General features: G+C 34.5%; 1 protein-coding gene across 2 annotated transcripts; it reads right to left on the bottom strand.

The window, feature by feature from the left end:
- Nucleotides 1-2,237: 2,237 nt before the first annotated feature.
- On the bottom strand, nucleotides 2,238-18,587 carry LOC127856680 (uncharacterized). 2 transcript variants are annotated; one of them, XM_052392964.1, is made up of 14 exons: nucleotides 18,309-18,587; nucleotides 16,670-16,899; nucleotides 15,662-16,338; nucleotides 14,946-15,140; nucleotides 14,582-14,632; nucleotides 14,189-14,254; nucleotides 13,626-13,858; nucleotides 13,273-13,321; nucleotides 12,995-13,069; nucleotides 12,671-12,798; nucleotides 6,031-6,162; nucleotides 5,085-5,176; nucleotides 2,799-2,907; nucleotides 2,238-2,299 (listed from the first exon to the last, which is right to left on the bottom strand). In XM_052392964.1, exons 3-13 carry the CDS (start codon nucleotides 15,750-15,752, stop codon nucleotides 2,889-2,891), a joined length of 1,131 nt encoding a protein of 376 aa, XP_052248924.1. In that variant the 5' UTR covers nucleotides 15,753-16,338; nucleotides 16,670-16,899; nucleotides 18,309-18,587; the 3' UTR covers nucleotides 2,238-2,299; nucleotides 2,799-2,888. The 2 variants fall into 2 exon arrangements, with proteins under 2 accessions (XP_052248924.1, XP_052248925.1); XM_052392965.1 differs by lacking the exons at nucleotides 15,662-16,338; nucleotides 16,670-16,899; nucleotides 18,309-18,587 and having other exon boundaries at nucleotides 2,246-2,296; nucleotides 14,953-15,089.
- Between the last annotated feature and the right edge of the window lie 1,580 nt (nucleotides 18,588-20,167).

Genomic DNA, 20,167 nt, shown 5'->3' with positions numbered 1-20,167 from the left:
GACACGATTTGCTCAGCCTTTTTTAGTGCAGCAGCCATCTGTGAAACAAAAATGTATCGACGAAATGAGATTTTACTGTGGCCCATTTCGCATGGGTGTGAGGAACGTAAAAGTCGCAGTCTGTTATAATGGCTAATCGATATCAAAGCGTCATTTTTGACACCACAAAACAAACCGACAGGAAGCTGTTTTATTTACATGGATGTCGTTTATGATGTGATACATGTTGTGTTTATAATATATTGATTTTACTGAGCAATAATTATTTTACTGCTCTGATACGTTATAGGTTGCCAAGTGAAACTACCCGTTTGTCCACATCACTTGGAATATACATCTCTTATAGGCAATGCGTGTTTGTATTCAAATCGCTCATATTTAATACAACAGCTACGAATACATCACCATATTAGACATAAGACGTCACGTAAGCATGGAACTTTGATTGAAGAATACTTTTGTTGATTGCGACAAGCCGTCTATACCGACATATCAGTCATGACAAATATGTTGCAAACGTGCATTATACAATAAAATGATGAAATAACATATGTTCTCAATGTGTTTATTTTTTCGATAATAGTTTAATTGGCGGATTAATAATCTAGCCACTTACATGATTACACGCAGTTTGTGCAGTAATAAAGAACTTTGCTCCTGCTTCCACGTCGTCGTCACCAGTAAACTATAAGTAATGGCTTATGATTATAGACGTAAAGAAAATATTTGAAATAGCTCATTTCGTCACATAGGATTAACGTATTTTTTCATTTAAATGTGCTCTTTGATTGATGTTAAAAAGTGGTAAGACTAAGATTTTTCTCCATGCAATACAATTACATATAAATACACTATCGATCATTACGTATTGTAAATTATAACGTTTATAATACTGTTGTATATAAATGAAGTTTTAATATACCATTCGATTGAAATAATAATATTGCTTTAAATATGATTGAGATATATAGGTGAAATATGCTATTTCTTTTGTTTATCCTTTATTGACATGCCCATGTAAGGTGAAATTTTAATCTTGTTGAAATGCAGTCAATGATGAATATATTTGATCGTTATAATTACACAAAACTTAATTGTCCTACCTGGTAAATTTCAGGGATTTTGTATTCCTTCTCTCGTTTCCGCGCTGTTTCATCGATTTGAGTAATCTGTCAGTACGTTTTGTACAATTTCAGAAGACATTTAGGATTGACGAAATGAATGTAAATTGACTTTATGCTTGAGTTGCGATTCTGTGAAAGGTTTTAATGTTGGATTAACAAAACACTTACCGTGTATAGAGCTATCCGCGTATAAAACTATAATCATATTATGTTTTTATGAAGAATACACACACATGGTGGTCAGGATGCGATAAAAAATAGGATCTTTAAATGTGATGTTCAGCGTTATATCAATTTAGGTTTGATTAAAAGTCATACCAGTGCATGTTTGGAATTCTTTTTTCAAAATATCTTTAGTATATTTTTTAAATATTTATTCATATTATATTCCCTGTACCTTGTTTTGGCATCCATGACATACATAGCTGTCGGGCTCATGGTCAATGTCCTCCCCGACACAGCCAGGATGAAACCATTCTTCACATTCATCGCACTGCCAATAAATCCTAAAAAAAAATTATTATTTTTTAAATACCCACATCTTTGGGATTCCACGCTGCACCATACGTTATGTTTATTGATACGTTTTCCCAAATTGAATTGATTTGTTTTATAAAGTTAATATTGTAATTACATATACATGCAATAAATCTAAATCTTCGTAAATAAAGCCAGTACAGGGTTCACAATATCAGTTGCGCTCAAATCTAATAGGCCAAAATAAGCTCAAAGCTTGATGATAACTTTACTTATCACTGGTTTGAGTAAAAACATTCTGAAAGAAAGATGAAGTATAAGATGAGTGAATCTGTTAATGAACATGTTAATAAATGAAACACATACTAAAAATTTACCTTCTATTGTCAGGCTTTTGACATACACAAAATGTTTTTTTTTTGCGTTGGAGCGCTTTAAAATCTCTGTGTAAACAAACGACGAACGTTGTTTCTGAAAGAAGAAATAAAATACCATAAAATTCCTATTTAGATATTTGAGAATTGTATTTGATAATATTTTCTTAAACGTCGTTCGGTGAAGAATCATAATGTACTTTGAAAGTTGTTTACATAATGTTCAATTAGTCCAAAGATATTTAACTTAGAATGAACAAACCTTTCGTTTCAACCTTTTCTCTGGAAGAACTTTCGCCTCCTCGATTGTGCATGGCAGTGCTGCTGAACAATAATTATTATAATATTAACTATGGCGTAAACTTTTGAAAAAGTGAGTTCTTTAACAACTGAACAAATGAAAATACGCAGCTGTAAGTATAACACTTTGCCCTTAAATCGGCGCATTCATTCATTAATTAGTATGCAAAATGTGCCTTCAACACGCAATTCAAATGTAACAAGAATATTGCCAAGCAGTATATGTCCCCTACCGGCTCCACCATTGTACGACATATATAAAAAAATATTTTATTTGTTGTCATAGCAACCAAATTTTTTGACGTAGGAACAAAATGAAATGACGTGCATAACGTCCATATTGCCATCTATCCATGTTTCAAGTTTCATGAAAATATTAAGAACTTTTGAAGTTATCGCAGGATCCAGAAGTGTGAAAGACTCACGGATTGACAGACTGACAGACCCACAGAGCGAAAGCTATATATATACCCGCCGCAGAAAAAATATAGAATAATGATCTCGAAAAGAAACTGATACTAACGTTTGAAGGTCAGCAACTTCGTGGCTATAGAGAGTCTTGTAGCAGCCAGATGCTGGCTTGTGATGGTTTCCATCTCTTTGAATGTCCCTTTCAAATGGCATTTCGCGAACTAAAAAGGGTGTACAATAGTAGCTTCGATTGTGCTCGTCTGTGTTCTCACAGCAGTAATTTGTAAATAAAAGTTTAATTAACATATTTCTTTAAATAGTCGACAATTATTTTTTACACATTTGACATTGAACATCAATGTATTAATAAGCATACCGAAATTCCGGGATTTTGTCTTGTATAAAATCCAAACTTGTTTCTTTGATTGAAAAAACTTTGCGAGAGAGAAGTGTTTGTATCTAGCTTTAAACACTAAAACAGCTTTTTTTACTAATCAGATATTAGATAATTACATCATTTGGACTGGTCTTGACATTTGTGCAGCACTTACTTTTCTTCTGGATAACTTGTTTTTTTAATTTAATGGTAAAATATTTTAACAAATTATTGGCGTTCCTATGGGTACTTATTGTGCGCCACTTATAGCTGACCTTTATATTGTTATGAAATTGAATTTATGTTAGAATTATCAAAAACTAAGCAAGTAGATTTGAATAATTGTTTTAACCTTACTAGTAGGTACATTGATGACATACTTAATTTAGATAATCCATTATTTGAACAATATATTCACAAAATCTACCCAAAAGAACTAGTCTTAAATAGATCGTGTATATCCAATACAGACGCTGCGTATTTAGACTTACATTTAACTATTAATAATAATTTGATTAAAACTAGTTTATACGACAAACGGGACGATTTTAACTTTGAAATTGTGAATTTTCCGTTCCTAGATGGCAACATCCCTAAAGGACCTTCCTATGGTATTTACATTTCGCAGTTGGTACGTTATGCCAGAGCATGTTCATGTATTAAAGATTTTAATGATCGTAATCTAATATTAACAAAAAAAAATTGCTTAAACAAGGATTTTTTATCATAACCTAAGAAGTAAATTTGCTAAATATTACTCTAAGTATGGTTATTTAATTTCAAAATATAATGTTTCTTTAAAATGGCATTTAAATAATGGAATCTCCCATCCATCATTTTACGGAGATGTTTTGAAGCGTGTCCGCAAATTAAAATATGTTAAACCAATGTTCTTATTAAACTTTTCAATTTAATTAACTTGTTTTTATCAAAGGATACGATGCTTATGTACTTAAAAACACGTGTTTGATGGTTTTCGATTCACTATATCTTTCTTCTCTTAAAATTTGGAATCATTAGTGATATTATTGGCATTTTTCACTGTTAAACAAAATTGTGTCTTTGTGTCGTATCAACAAATCTGCATGAAAACTACATTTGGACTCAAATCGTACATCAAATCATTTCTGTCGTCAGTTGTCAAAACACCTATATACTGTTTGATTCCAATAATGTCGCTTTAATGGAATTACAATTTTTATATATTTGATTCTTAATATTTAATCAACTAAACTTGTTTTATAAGTAGTACAATTTTGCAGTAGCCCCCCATTAATAGTTTTATTATTACTTTACAGTACTGCCCTTGGATTTTTTTCACGTCATTGTGTCTTCGCGTGTCAATTACGTCATAACTTTTTCTCTGTTCCTAGGTACATGGATTTTTTACGTCATACGATCAACTTTCCAGTTGTAGGCTACATGCATAGGTCATTGGGTTAATAACGTTCAATTTTATTTATATTTTCTCTCTGATAGGATTTTCTTTTTTGATTTAATTATTATTAATTTAATTTTTAGCAGTCACATAAACAACCAAGCAATGTAATATGGAATTTTTACACCCATTATTGCTGCTTCTTCCTGTATTTGCGCGATGATTATCTGAAATATTAACTGAGTGACGCTATATTCTTAAATCTTTTCTATAAAGAAGGAATGTAGTTGACACTTGTTTGTAGTTTCATTTTATCGTTCGTCAAAAAGTTGTAACTCTGTTGTTCTGATATCTTCAATACCATTGAGTAATTAAATTGTAATTAAATTGAATGCGTTTAAATTCCCTTTAATCATTGTTTGATTTGAGTTAAAATGCTATGACGTTAAATTTTATTTACACTTAAATGTATTATGAGTATTGCTGGGCCAAGTGTGAGGTTGAGCGCTCTATAACCGGTTTAAACCCCCAATACTTTGAATTGACGTTTCAAGGCGGTGATTCCATCTTTATTCATATTTTGTGTTTATGTTGGTTTGTATTGTGCTGTATTGTGCTGTTTTGTACTAAATATAAATACGCACCACAAAGCTAGCCTGATTGAATCGATCTCAATGGCTTCTGCCTCCGCCATCGGATTGTAGAAGAAAACTACTTTTTTCTCTAAATCGAGCACCTTTTAAAAAACCGACATACAATTATAATATCTCGTTATATATGGTATTAACGATATTGGTTATCAAAATTAACAGACCGAAATTTTATGGACATTTTTCAAACATTCATTAAAATTCATACGAACTGTTATCTCAGTTCTAGATTTTAATGGGGGATGACGATTTCATCTGAGTATAGCTGAAATTTTGTAAGAATGATTCAGTGCCCCAGATAAGCTGCGTATCTGCGTCTTTCACCCTATTAAAATGTCAAAAAACGCAAAGAAATTCAATAACATGCGTATTGAAAACGCAACCATTTTGATTTGTACGCAAATTCGTCAAATTCGATGCGTACAACACAATGGCTTCAATCGAAAATGCTTTGCTTATTTTCGGTAATTTCTCTTTGAAATAATTATCGTCACGCGTCTTAAATGATTAGACAGATCATAGGCTCATTGTAATCAGAGTAAATGTGTCAAAAAATTACACTTCTTACCACAATCGTCCAATGAGAACAGCGACCATATGCCCCAACGACAAATTTATAACCGTCCAACTGATATTGAACAGCACCGTATCCTAAACTTTCTGCGTATAAAATCGGCTCATGTAATTGAACACGTTGAAAAAAAACGAATGAACATTTCCAATAAACTATGGATGTTTGTCACTAGAGTATTTGGTGTGCATCAAAGCAATATCATATTGACAGCTTAAAAATACTCGTACTTTTGAACTTTATCTCAATACACTGGTACTGTCTTTTAAAACAAACCAATTGAATGAGAATACTAAACTATCTACGAAATAATTCAAGTCTTTAATTTGTTTATATGAACTGAATCCAATTGTGAAAGTGTTGCTGTACCGCGTAAATTGGTCTGTGATTCTTGGAACCTCGTATAAGAGTTTCCATGGTGGAGCCGACCAAGAGCATGATTTTTCCTGCGCCCAGATCGGACACTTCGTGGACAAGAAGCTTCAGGTAAGTATCCATGGCCTTAAACGAAAAACATGATTAATACTTTGATATTGACGTTGTCAAATACTACAATGTTCCGATATATTCAACCGTCTGCAATTGTAAGTTATTTCGTTTTTATTGACAATTTACCAGACAGAGGTGTTATATTTGTAAGTATAATTTGTAAAGAACAATATATATATCCATATAATTTGGTTTAAACTTATTTATTACGACATAGTAACATATTCACAAGTTACATGACATTGACATAGGATTGGGCTGAAAGGCGAACCTTATTGGAGCCCTCTTCCTATAAATAATATATTTACGCATGACATTATGTCATGACGTCGTAGCAAATTGACAATACAAGATGCAAAATGCAATAACAAATCCAAAAAACATAATACAGAATGCAACGTATATACAAGTCCACTAACATTGGTGGAAAGAAACACAAGCAATTGTACAGGGGAAAAGAAATAGAAATTGAGGGGGGGGGGGAGGAAACATAAACAGAAAAAAGTATTGATTTCGAGGTTGTAAACGGTCATGTAAAAATTTATGGAGAAGAAGGGTGGCAGAGAGAAGAAAATGGATGGCGGCTAGAATCTCTTGGTTGATTTTATGAAGCGCGGAACATGTTCAAATGTGATACAATTTTCATCGGCAGAAAGCGAAGGATCACCAAATAGAAAAACATATAGTGATGGAGAACATATCTGCGATACACTATTTATAAGCTGAGCTCGTTCTACACTGAACTTAGCACAATGAAAGAAAAAGTGGCTGCAGCCTTCAATTTCGTCACAAGAATTGCAGTTAGGCGAGTCATTAATGTGTTTTTTTTCTAAAAAGATGGGCAGCAAGAGAACTACACTTGGTGCGAAGACGTGTATGTAAAATTTGAAGATTTCGCGGCCCATGGTAAAAATGTTTTGGACTACTGGAAGGTTCAGTGTTAGTATTCAACATATTTTTAAATGCAGCAATTTATGGTGAATTTTGAATTTGACTTGGCAAGGAATTGAAACTGGCGATGGTTGAGGGTAGAAATGTGTTCTTATAAAATGATGTTCGGAAGTTGACGTTTTTAATGTCACTTCTATTTCTTAAAGAGTACGGGACAGACTGACCTACTGTAAGCGGGACAAGGTTAGCAAGGTAATCAGGAACATGCGAATTTTTCATTTTGTAAAACATTATGAGTTTGTGTTTATTTCGCCTAGATTCTAAAGATTCCCAACCGATTTCTGATTGAAGTATTTCAATAGATACTAGTTTTGTTGTGCCAGTAGCAATTCTTGCTGCTTCGTGTTGAATTTTTTCGAGCTAATATTTTTCGGCCTGTGTGCAATTGTCGAATAGGATGTCACCGTATTCAAGAATTGGACGAATAAACGAGTAATATATAGTTTCCAGGGATTGTCTATCAAGTTTGAATTTAAGTTTTCTCATTACGTTAATTCGTTTCCAACACTTTTCTTTTATATAATTTATATGGGTTGACCAATTTAAATTTTCTGTCAGAATTACACCTAAATGTTTGTGAGAAAAAACTTCTTTAATTGGAGTGTTATTCATAATGAGTGTAGGGTGAGCATGGTCATGTGTGCTTCTAGATATAAGCAAAGATTCTGTTTTGTTCGGATTGAATTTTACAAGCCATTTAGACGCCCAGACGGATATTTTTTGTACATCATCGTTCAGAGTGTCTGCGGCAAGAGTTGGATTTTCGACAATGATTAAGAGTGAGGTATCATAAGCAAATAATCTAATGTTTGCACAAATGTCAATAACAATGTCATTGATGTAGATAAGGAATAACAAGGGACCTAGTATAGAGCCCTGGGTGACACCGGCAGGTACGACATTCCACTGAGAACAGGAACCTGGTAGGACAACTCGTTGTTCTAACTACGGTTAGAAAGGTACGATTTAAACCAAGTTAGCATTATGTAAGATATTCCAATTTCGTTTAATTTAAAAATTAGGCCGTCATGCCACACTCTATCAAAAGCTTTTGATATGTCGCAAAATACTACTCTAACCTCTTTCCCCGAATCAACAGCTTTGGCAAACATATTATAAAGATACGTTAATTGGTTTGTTGTGGAATCGCCAGGTAAAAACCCCGATTGGTACGGCGTTAGGGTATTGTAGTCGTGCAAGTAATTGAACGTATGCTTGAAAACTATTTTTCGAAGGCTTTTCCAATTGTATTTAGCAATGATATTGGACGGTAGTTATTTACAAGACTCGGGTCGCCGGATTTAAAAATTGGGCAAACATTTGCGCCTTTCCAAATTGACGGGAAGGATCCTGTGCGAAGGGAATAGTTGAAGAGCGTACACAAAGGACCATACAATTCTAAGGACAATTCAAGGAGCAATCGATTATTTAGTCCATCAGGACCAGAAGCTTTTCCTAGAGGCAATCCCTTAAGAACTAGTTCTACTTCATTTGGTTCAAGAATAAGTTGACCGAGGCTTGATTGGGTTCTATTTGTGACTGTCGGTAATGTTGGTATTTGGCAGTGGTGAATATTTGACTGGGATGTAAAAAAATTGTTTAAAATATTTGCTTTGTCGAATGCATCATCAATTATTTTGTTGCCATCTTGGATTGGTGGTATTTCGGAGTTTCCCGAGGATTTAATAAAAAAATTCAAAGTGGCCCACCAATTTTTGGAACTTTTGCTGCTTGATTTTAATGTTTCGGTAAGTTTGATAAAATAATTGCCTTTCGAGCATTTGATAAATTCTGTCGTTTTGTTTCTAATTGTTCTACATTTTGCCACAAAAAATGGTGTATTAATATTTTTTGCTTTACGATAAGCGCGTTTTCTTTTCCGAATATAACGCCGTATATTATTGTCTAGCCAGGGTGGGTCATTATTACGAATGAGGACATCTCTGTTAGGTATAATTTTGACTGGATAATTTAATTATGTTTTCACTTATGTTATTTGCATAGATGTCAATATTTTCGTTTTGTAATGAGTCCCAATCATAATTGGAAATATCATGACGCAGTTTAGAAAAATCGCCCTTGTCAAAGAGCCAGACGTGTCTTGAGTAAGTACGTTGTCGATGTTTATGAAGTTTTAATAGAGCATAAATAGGACAATGATATCTTGTTGTTTGACTTAGAAATGGGTCAGCAACACCACTGGAAAGAATGATGTTTGGGTTTGATGTTAATATTAGATCAATTAAGCTTGCCGAAGATTCTGTAAAGTGCGTGTTTTCAGAAATTACTTGTGTAAGTGAGAACTGATCACATATGGACTTAGATGCTGATGTCGTGACATTGGTTTCAGGTTAAAATCGCCAGTTATAAATAATGTTTTGGATACCAGTATCGAAAGCTAGATGTATCGAGTCTGTGAGAGCGTAATGTTGTTGGGTGTGGTATTTGGGGGTCTGTAAAAGGCTCCAAACAGCAGAGGCCGTTTTGAGACAGTAATTTCGATCCAAATACATTCAACACCAATTATTTCTAAGTCATCTCGCCGCCTATGAAAAAGGTTTTCTTTGATATAAACCGCTACACCTCCATGTCTATCCTGACGGTCTTTGCGCTCGGGAACTTTGAAAGAGTTCATCAGAAGTTCTGTACTCGGAATATCATCATTAATCCACGTATCAGTGAAAGCAAGAATGTCGAAATCGTTCAATTCAGTATAAAGGATATCCAGCTTGGGAAGTAGGCTCTGAACGTTGTAATGGACACATGAGAAATAGTGTTATAAGGTCAATGTCGAAATCGACAGAGGAAGTGACGGAGGAGATCGACGATGTTCGAGACGTCGATAGTGGGCCTGGATTTGGATGGACATCGCCTGAAAGCATCAGGATAAGAAGAACAACCAGTGAGTTCGTAAGCAAGCATGTACAAATCAACCGCTTGATAAACATAGTGTTTTGCAGCTGGGCTTCACTTGGTGGGAGTCGGGATCGCCTAGAATTTGTCTGAAACATGATATGGGCATTTTGCGTAGCAACAAGATATATAGAGAAGGCAGACCGGTGATCTTGATGACAGTGAATGGCGATCATAAAAAGTGTTAAAAATCTGAAGTTAAATTTCGGGATACTCAAGCTGGCTTTGACTTTTCTTAGTTTCATGTTACTCCACTGGGGATGATGTCGAGAAGGAGATGAGCCAGCATGAGTATGATGTTATCGAAAAGAGACAAGAGGTATTGAGCCGCCATACGAGAGAAGAAAGAAAGGAAGTAAATGAAGTAAATGATGAATGATAATATTTGAAAAAACATTAGGAGTGTACAATACATGTATATACATGTATTTAACACAAGCGCATGCAGTCGTTAATTATTTGAGTTGCTTCAAAGTAATGTTGTTTTCATAAGGGCATATTTTGGAAACGTAAATGAATAGGATGCTCATTGAGTACATAAAGAACATATTTATAAATGTTAGGCAGTGAAATTTTATTTTAAAATAAGTTGGCGAGAAGAAATCCATATTTACCGTTAAACAATTTGTAAAGATTTTAGGACGTGTAATTTGAAGATAACGTAATGTGTATTTCATAAGCGGACAACTGTTACGTAGTATCAGGCAGGACACAAAGTATTAGTACAAAGGGCATGTTTTGGAAACGTAAATGAATATGATGCTCATTGAGTACATAAATGACCTTCTTATAAATGTTAGGCAGTGAAATTTTATTTTAAATTTGTTGGCGAGAAGAAATCCATATTTACCGTTAAACAATTTATAGAGATTTTAGGACGCGTTATTTGAAGATAACGGAATGTGTATTTCATAAGCGGACAACTGTTACATAGTATCAGGAAGGACACAAAGTATTAGTACAAAGAGGGTTGCTTATGCAATATAAAGAAATACAATACTTGTTCAGTGAGAAAGACACAAAGTATAAGTACAAAAATGCTAGCTTATGGCTTATACAATACTTGTTCTATAGGAAGAATACAAAGTATTAGTTCAAAGAGGGTTGCTGATATAATACATGTTTAGTAAGAAATTAATGTTTTTAATTGAAGAAGATATGGTAAAAGATTTGGACACGGCAGAGAGCCAATTAATACTTTTTCAATAACTATGACACACAGTATATTAAATATAAAACTGTTGGCATGTGCAATACTTAAACAAGAAGGACACAAAGTATTAGTAGAAAGACGGTTGCTTATACAATACTTGTTCAGTAAGAAAAACACACAGTATAAGTACAAAAATGCTAGCTTATGGCTTATACAATACTTGTTCAATAGGAAGAATACTATGATAGGTCTGCTTTTGGAAGGGCCGGGTTTACCAACACGATGACTTCTGTCAATATCTGACAATTTTATGTCAGCATTGACCTGCTTACACAGTTTGATAATGATGTCCTCTGTACTCTCGCCCTCTGTCTCGGGTATACCAGTAAGTCGTAAGCAATTCTTGCGGCTATACTGTTCCACGTCGTCTATCATGTTCTCCAACGAGTTGACGCGTAATCGGAGATCTTCGTTTTCCTGTTTAAGAGTTGCATTTTCATGGCTCAAAAGATCTAGTCAAGATTGTAGACCCTGAACCACGCCATCAACGACCGGTTTGATAAGGCTTAGAATATCATCCTGGAAAGCTGACTTTAGTACTAGTGCGATTTTCTCTAAGTCAGTGTCTGAAAGTGCTTGGCTATTAACAGCACTAGTGCTGCCAGCAGTTTCCATGATACTGTCCAAGAATCGACCCTTTTTTAAATCAGCTATATCTTGTGGTGATGACAGAAACCTCTTTTTAGTGTTGTTGACAGTTGGTGTCGAAGGGGTTGTTGTATTGGTATCAGACATACGCTAGTTTTATGAGCAGTATACTCTGTCAATACAAACACAAGCCATATAAGGATATGTGATTGTCAAATATAGACAAAATCCGAGGAGGAACAGTCAATTTCTCGTGATCAGCCTGAGAATTGTGAAAATCGTGGAAAATCGTGGAAAATCGTGGAGCGTGTAAAGTCAGTTGAACAATACTGTAATAAGATCTTCACTTACTACTCTAATTCCTTAAATAAAAGTCCGTTCAACTTTATTGTCCTTGCATAATGCACTTAAGTATTGTTTCCAGTTCATTTAGCACTCATTTTTCATAAGGACAACATCACTTTTCGTAAGATAAACAGTGAAAACCGACCACACACACAAAACACTACTCCGCCATGACAACCGGCGCGATTATCTCTCGGAGTAGGTGTCCATATAATTTGGTTTATGGATGGGTTCACATCTCTTGATATATGGTATAATCATGAAAAAACAAGTGTTTGGTTATTGTTTTATATACAATTTTCAATTTTCCTCGTTGATGTCTATACACCTATGAAGTCTCGTGTGGAAATCTAGTAGCGTATCGGAGATATAGCCCTGATCTATAATATAGTTTCTGAGATATACCCCTCACAAAATTTGGTGACAGACGTACTGTCAGACGGATAACGCCAATTCTACATTCCCCCGCTTAATGAAAAAAAAGATATTTAAATAAACGTTATAGCCTACGTTGTTGGTTAACCAGCCAGCTTCCTTTAGCGATCGTATGTCGGTATCTGTGACAGTTGAACCGAACACCTTGGTAACTTGGACGTCACAATCCCGAGGCAATTTCCATAACTTGTAAATTGATTCTACTGTAATTAAGTAAAACAGATATGCAATAGTTTTTATTGGAAGGCTTCATCGCAGTCGAAACGAAAATTACGACTAAAAAATTATAAAAGTTTATAAAAAATTGTCAAAATATTTAAATATTGCAAAATGACAGGTAATTCATTCAAAATAACATGGTTAGAAATAGAATCTATTTCATGAAAACAACAGACATACTTTCAATAGTAGGTGTATTTGTTGTAATTGTTTTTGAAGCGGTCTCTTCAATTGTGTCCTCGCAGATTATGTGATCTGAAATAATAGGTATTAATAAATATACAGAAAACTTAATTCAATAAAAAAATATTAATAAAGCAGCCTCGAAACTATACTTCTGTCAATGATATTCTTGTGCGGCCTTTGTCTTTATCATCGTGTAAGGTACGTGATAGTTTTGAGATTTTAAGATATTGATAATAACGTTTCCTCAACATTGAATATTGAGAAATAAATACCTTCCACAATAACTGTGTATGTTGATATCTCTGAGGCAACTCTGAGTGTCTTCATCCGAAAAAATCGCAAGGTTACTTGTTTTAAAATTGCTATATTGTAAAAATAATAATATATATCTCTGTTGTTATGTTGAACATTTCGTGTACCCACACTAGTGACCGCTTAATGATAATCAGTAAAATTGTATGCAAGTTTAAATTATTTTTGTTTAAATGTCGATTCGTATTTTTATTCATTAATATATTTAGATATAATATATAAATCATTATATTTTTGTATCCGGTATATCAGAAATTAAATACATACATAGTTAATATGTAAAAAAGTTAAAATATGCAATAATCCGTCTTACCAAAATAAAATCGCACGTTCTTTTTTTTCGCCTAAGCTTCAATGACCTTGGTGTTTTTCTTAATTGTGGTAGTTCGGACGATCCGAGAAGGGGCGGAATATTTTCGCTTATGCGCTCTATTTGTTGAATACTTGAGGCTAAGCTTGATGAATCTGTGCACAAGAAAGACTTCGATTTCAGCAATTTCAACTGCTCTCTCCACTTTTTTTTTAGTGATGCCACACGTTGTTTCCCTAAAACACAACGCCGTGGCACTTAATTTTGGTATAAAATAATCACATATAAATAAATTCGTAAGAACGCTGGACATAAATTTTACATTTAATTTTGGATTAAATGAACATTTGGATAGGTTTATTAATTGTCTAGTTGCAAGCGAATCAAACAATCGCGGTGAAACTGGAAGAAAGAAGCTGTATGTGCCCCTCCCATCGCGGTGAAACTGGAAGAAAAAAGCTGTATGTGCCCCTCCCAAAAGTGATGGACATAACTAAAACTCAGAGATTGTTTGTCTATTTTGTACACAAAAAAATGCGTTATTTTGTTCAATCTATTACACATACCTTTTGCCACAGTATCTGGTATTGTCTCGCAGGAACCGACGGACGTATCTAGATCGGCAACCATGTCTTAAATACAAATTACACGTTTAATTCAATCGTGATCATAAAAAATACATATTTTATATGATCACTCGTTAAATCAAATCGATATTCCATGGAATCCAACAAATATCCTCTATTTACACTGTTTACTTGAATGGAAACCGCGTTTCGAAACATTTCTTAACATGAATCCGTAAATCTATAACCTAATAATAAAAATGACATCAACGTACATCGATATTTTTATATAATGGGTGTGGATTTTGTTAGGAACATAAGATGTGTGTGTGTCAATGATTAGGAATCATTAAAAATGTGTTATTCTTCGGCGTTGAACAAACTACTATTTACCTTCTCTATCGCGATCATTTACAGCGGTGAACTGACAGGCCTCCTTTTTACCTATATTATACAAACACTTGAAATTTCAATATGGATTTGCAATTAAACGCTTTTATTAATTAGTCTTTTTAGAATCTATATTATATATTATTTTCTGGACAAAACTAAAGCTACTGTGGAATACTAAATGTTCCTCACACACAGAGGTTTATATTATGAATATATGAAATTAAAACTGCCGAAATTTTCAAATAATTCGATTCAACCTTTACGAAAACTATCTTACAAATTCGAAAACGAATCGTTGTTTATATTTGAAATTCATGTATAACGATAAAGTACACTGGACGTTTAAATATTAAAATGTATGAACCATTCACTTCTTTATCTGCCGTGAAGAATGGAGAATTCCTGTATTTTAAGGACAACATCTCCCATTTGAAAGTGCCACCAAACATAATGCGACCAAAGATGTGTTTGCATGGTAATAAGAGTTCTCGTGAAGTCCTTGCAGCTGCATCTTGGATAGGTAGTGTCATCGCCAAGTTGCACCATGTCACTGTGGGGCCTACGTAAATAACAGCTTTAGATTGGCAAGTATATAATATGTGAATGGAATAGAACAATTATGGGGCCTATGCAAATAACAGTTTTAGATCTGCGAATCGAATACTAAGAAGATATAACTAATCTGAGTTTTGTCATATGTGTTCTTAACTAATATGGCTTAATGTGACAGCATGTCGTCGCTGTCGTTCTCAAACCTCGTAGCTCCTGAAAAAGTTTGCATTTTGTAGCTACGAGATTTGAGAACGACAGCGACGATGTGTTTCTTTTACGTGACACCCTCTAATATAGCGATTTTATTAAGAAAATATCGCGGTGGTCTAGTGGATGGGGTGTCCACCTAGCGATCGGGAGTTCGTGGGTTCGCTCCCTACCCGGGGACGTTCTCATTATCTCCTCCATATATACCAAGTTCTGGTTCTTCCCATGAAACGGACTCGACAGTGTCCATATCTGCCTATAATAGGCCTTCCTGTAATAGTCAGCAAATGACTGTAGGCAGTACGAAGTAGAAGTACTCACTCGCAGAGCTTTGCTGTGCCAATCCTGTCCATACAATGTTCAATGAACTTCTTGGGGCGTCTGTGAAGAAATTGTGGGATTTCCGGTGCATACTGCTTGTAGGTACCAGTCAGCTTAAGATTTTCCTCCACATAGCCATAATTAAACACAACTTTATTAAGCTACGAATAAATTGTAAACTATACATGACGAACAGAAACAAATAAACGTTATAGCATATTGTTATTGGGCATCTTATTAGAGTGGTCGTTATGGCGATTCATCTATGTTGGACAATTTGTAAGCTTTTTTCTTAATTTGATGTTTGAGTTATAGAAGAGTTATAGATGTGGAATGACCTAGGAACAAGGGTCGTAGAAAAAATTACTCCGGGTTCGTCGCTGATATTATTGGCGTTAGGAAATAGACTCGAACTCGGAGAAGCTATACTCCAAAACATTGCATCTCATGGCATCTTAATACATGTTTGAATCAATCTTTAAGAAGTGACATGTAAAACATAATTTTTCTCACCTTTGATACTTTTCCGGCACAAGAACGCGGACCGTGCTGGTTAGAGTCATTTTGGAGTTTCCCTTCAAGCACTGTGCTTTAACGTCCCATGAAGTCGCTCGATGCCATTGTTGGTGTGCACACCAACCATCAAATGGCCAATACGGCAGTACTGGTCCAAATTTCTGAGAAAAGTAATGGGTGTATTGTTATTAATTGTACAACACATAAAGATTAATGAAACTCCAACGCAGCATCACTCAGATCAATAATATGTGGTGGGTAGATTTTTATATAAGGAGACAATTTTGAATAGCATGTAATTGCTTTGTATATGCCATTCAAATGCCATCGATGCTTTGACATTATCATGGTTATACACAAAAACAATTTTGGCATCTCTTTTAACATTGTCATCTTTCACAAATTATAATCGCATTCGATCGACTGCTGTTTGAAACATCGGAGAATTGATTTAGTAACCTCTCTCGACAAAAATGCATTTGTGACATCTACCTCTTGCATTGGTAGCCAGTGATTATCCAAGTATGATCCTGTTGAGGCCCATAAACTTGATTCACGAAGATTCTTAAGTCTTATGGCAAACTCGTCCTCTGTGTTGGCATCCGCCAGACCTTGCATGCATTTAAGTGCCTCGGACTTGTTGGATATGGCATTTTTCGATTGTTTTAGCCACCTCATCCATGCTTGAACGCGATGGAAATCGCATATAAGGCCTCTTGAATCTGGATGATACATATATATGGATCGTCTTTTTTTGTTGCGCACTAATTATATAAGTACTGAAATACTGGTCATAAATGTTATTACGACTTAAAAAAATCTTAATAATGGAATACTTTAAATGCTTTCAACAAAACAAAAGATCATCGCATTGAGATAAATACGTAATTAATAAAAAAGAATGTTGTAACGTGAATATTTTCAATGAAAATCAATTGACAGTAAACTAGATATACATCATTACAAGAATGTCAAGTACTCTGCATCTGTCATCATATCAATACATTATTCTACTTAAGTTATATTGCTTAATTTACTATTTACAGCTAGTGATTTTATTCTTCATCATCACCAGCAATAATAACATCCAAATCGATATGATAAAAAATGTTCTTTTAATTTTAAATATTTAGTATTCAATGGCGCGGTGTTGAATTTTTTTATCTGAATGTGAAATCTTTATAAAATAAATTTATTTATTATCATTAGTTTTGTTGTTATTATTAATAGTATTAGTGTTATTCTTGCAAGGCGCAATACCAAACTATCTAATAACTAATTGTTATTGCAGGTGTGTATTTTCAATATAAAGAAGTGAAACTCCAGCTGCTGGAGCAGTATTGAATTTTCATTAAAAACAATTAGTTGGTCCTTTATTTAAGGCAAGTGACCGATTGCCCAAACAGTACAAAACAGCACAATACAGCACAATACAAACCAACATAAACACAAAATATGAATAAAGCTGGGGTCACCGCCTTGGAACGGTCAATGCAAAGCATTGGGGGTTTAAACCTGGTTATAGAGCGCTCAACCTCACACTTGGCCCAGCAATATTCATAATACATTCAAGTGTAAATAAAATTTAACGTCATAGCATTGTAACTCAAATTAAACAATAATAAAAGGGAATTAAAACGCATTCAATTTAATTACTATTTAATTACTCAATTGCATTGAAGATACAAGAGTAACAGAATTACAACTTTTTGACGAACGATCAAATAAAACTATTAACAATTGTCAACTACATTCCTTCTTTATAGAAAAGATTTGAGAATGTAGAATCATAGAGTTAATATCTCAGATAATCATCGCGCAAATACAGGAAGAAGCAGCAATAATGGGTGTAAAAATTCCATATTACATAGCTTGGTTGTTTATGTGACTGCTAAACAAATTAAAAATAATTAAATCAAACAAGAAACGCCTATCAGAGAGAAAATATAAATAAAATGGAACGTTATAAACCCAATGACCTATGCATGTAGATTACAAATGGGAAAGTCGGTCGTATGACGTCACAAAAATCCATAATGACATAATGACGTGAACAAATTCCAAGGGCAGTACTAAATAAAAATATTAATCGGGCTGTGCTACTAATAAAACAAGTATTCGGCACTTTTACCTGGAAAATGAAATTCCATAGCACCGATCTCTTTCTCATCATTGTCGGTCATGTAGTTGGCTGGGCTCCACTCTGGGTTTGCATTTTTAATCATTCCAATTGCCTCCGTAATCATTGCCGTACTTTCATTTTCAGTGATAAACGCAGCAACAACCTGGTGGTCGACACACCGCAATGAAAAATAGCGGCAATGCAAACCTAGATGTTTTATAGGTTGAGTCGAGTAGTACCATTTCATTTCCATATCTGCGAAGCAGCTTTTGCATTTCCGGCGTTTGGTACACCATCAAAAAGGACTGGAAGACATACAATCAATAAGCGGCTCCGCAGGTCGCAACTAAAATTATCATCACGCAAATATAGTCAGAACATTGAACAACGGCTCCAAAAGTCGTCATTAACATTAATATTTTGTTTAAAGGTACGATTTTCAAATAGCGGGTCGGGCGATTATTGGTATCGAATAAAAACATATGTATTGAGCCATTATTGATGTGAAAAGGTGTTATCGCTGTTTGAAAGATTTATGATAACAAATGTCATTTTTAACAAGAGTACAAATCACTGGTTTAGCGTTTATAAGTATTAAGTGCCCGAGTAAAAAAAATGTGATATCGCCGGTTCAACGATTATTAATGTTAAAATGTCTTGTCGCGATAATAAATAATAAACATCCTTTTTGCCTGTTGTCTAGACACTCTCAAACATTCAATATGTAAAACATTCAAAATCTCGTCTATTTTACATGTCAATTTAATTTGTCCGGTGAAGATACTGCAATGTGCGTATTGTTAATTGTATCCGTCTTCCTGTATCAGTTCGGAAAATTTAGTTTACCGCAGAATTGATGGGCAAAGCGGAGCGACATTTATTTAACACATTTGTTGTATTGTACTCAGGGCTATAAGTGCTAAATGAAAAGCATCGCATTTAAAGATTAAACTCGCAGACACGCAGATACAATTCTTAATGTGTTTAAATGTCAGATTAAAACAAGTGCTGTCACCATAAGATGACTTATGTCCCCTATAAACGCTTGGTAGAAGTTATGAGCTTTTTCGAAACCTAAACGCAGATTTCGAAACCTAAACGCGGACCCTTAGTTCAAGGTCAAGGTCACAGGGGTCAGAATTTGTGTTCGTATTGAAAGGCCTTGTCCATATACAAATGCATGCCAAATATGAAATTGATATCTGAAGCGACATAGAAGTTAGGAGCATTTTTCGAAATCTAAACGCAAAGTGTGACGGACAGACGGGGGTATAAACATGTCTTAGAATATCAAAATAAATCAGAAACATAAACTAGAGAGCGGACACCATGCTAAATCCTTGAAATGCACTAATTGACCCCGTAAACTAGTTTTTGACCCGGCATATCCAATATTCGAACTTGACAAAGACATTGTCTAGATACAACTTCTGACCAAGTTTGGTAAAGGTCGGATGAAAACTATTTGAATTAGAGAGCGGACACGAAAGTGTGACAGACTGACAGACAGACAGACAGACAGATGGACAGTGCGAAAACTATATACCCCCGTTTCTTCGAAAGGGGGCATATACAAGATCAGATCGGTGGCTGAGCGATTACTAGTATTGGCATGAAACATCTTAATTAAACTGAAAAATAATTAGTTGGGCGTTTATTGGTATTTATTGTCCGATTATTAAATGTGATATTACAGGTTGGGCGATTATTTGTACGAACAGGAAACGTGTCCACACGACACAGATGCCCCAAATTGTAACTTTATGAATACTTAGGCAAAGTATAAAATCTATTTGAATTACAGAGCGGACTAAGTGACCCTGTGACATAGTTTTTGGACCGGCATGGTCCATGTTGGTGAAGAGATC

Source organism: Dreissena polymorpha, chromosome 1 (assembly GCF_020536995.1).
Source record: "Dreissena polymorpha isolate Duluth1 chromosome 1, UMN_Dpol_1.0, whole genome shotgun sequence".
Classification (NCBI taxonomy): domain Eukaryota; kingdom Metazoa; phylum Mollusca; class Bivalvia; order Myida; family Dreissenidae; genus Dreissena; species Dreissena polymorpha.
This window is presented reverse-complemented; position numbering and strand designations above follow the sequence as displayed.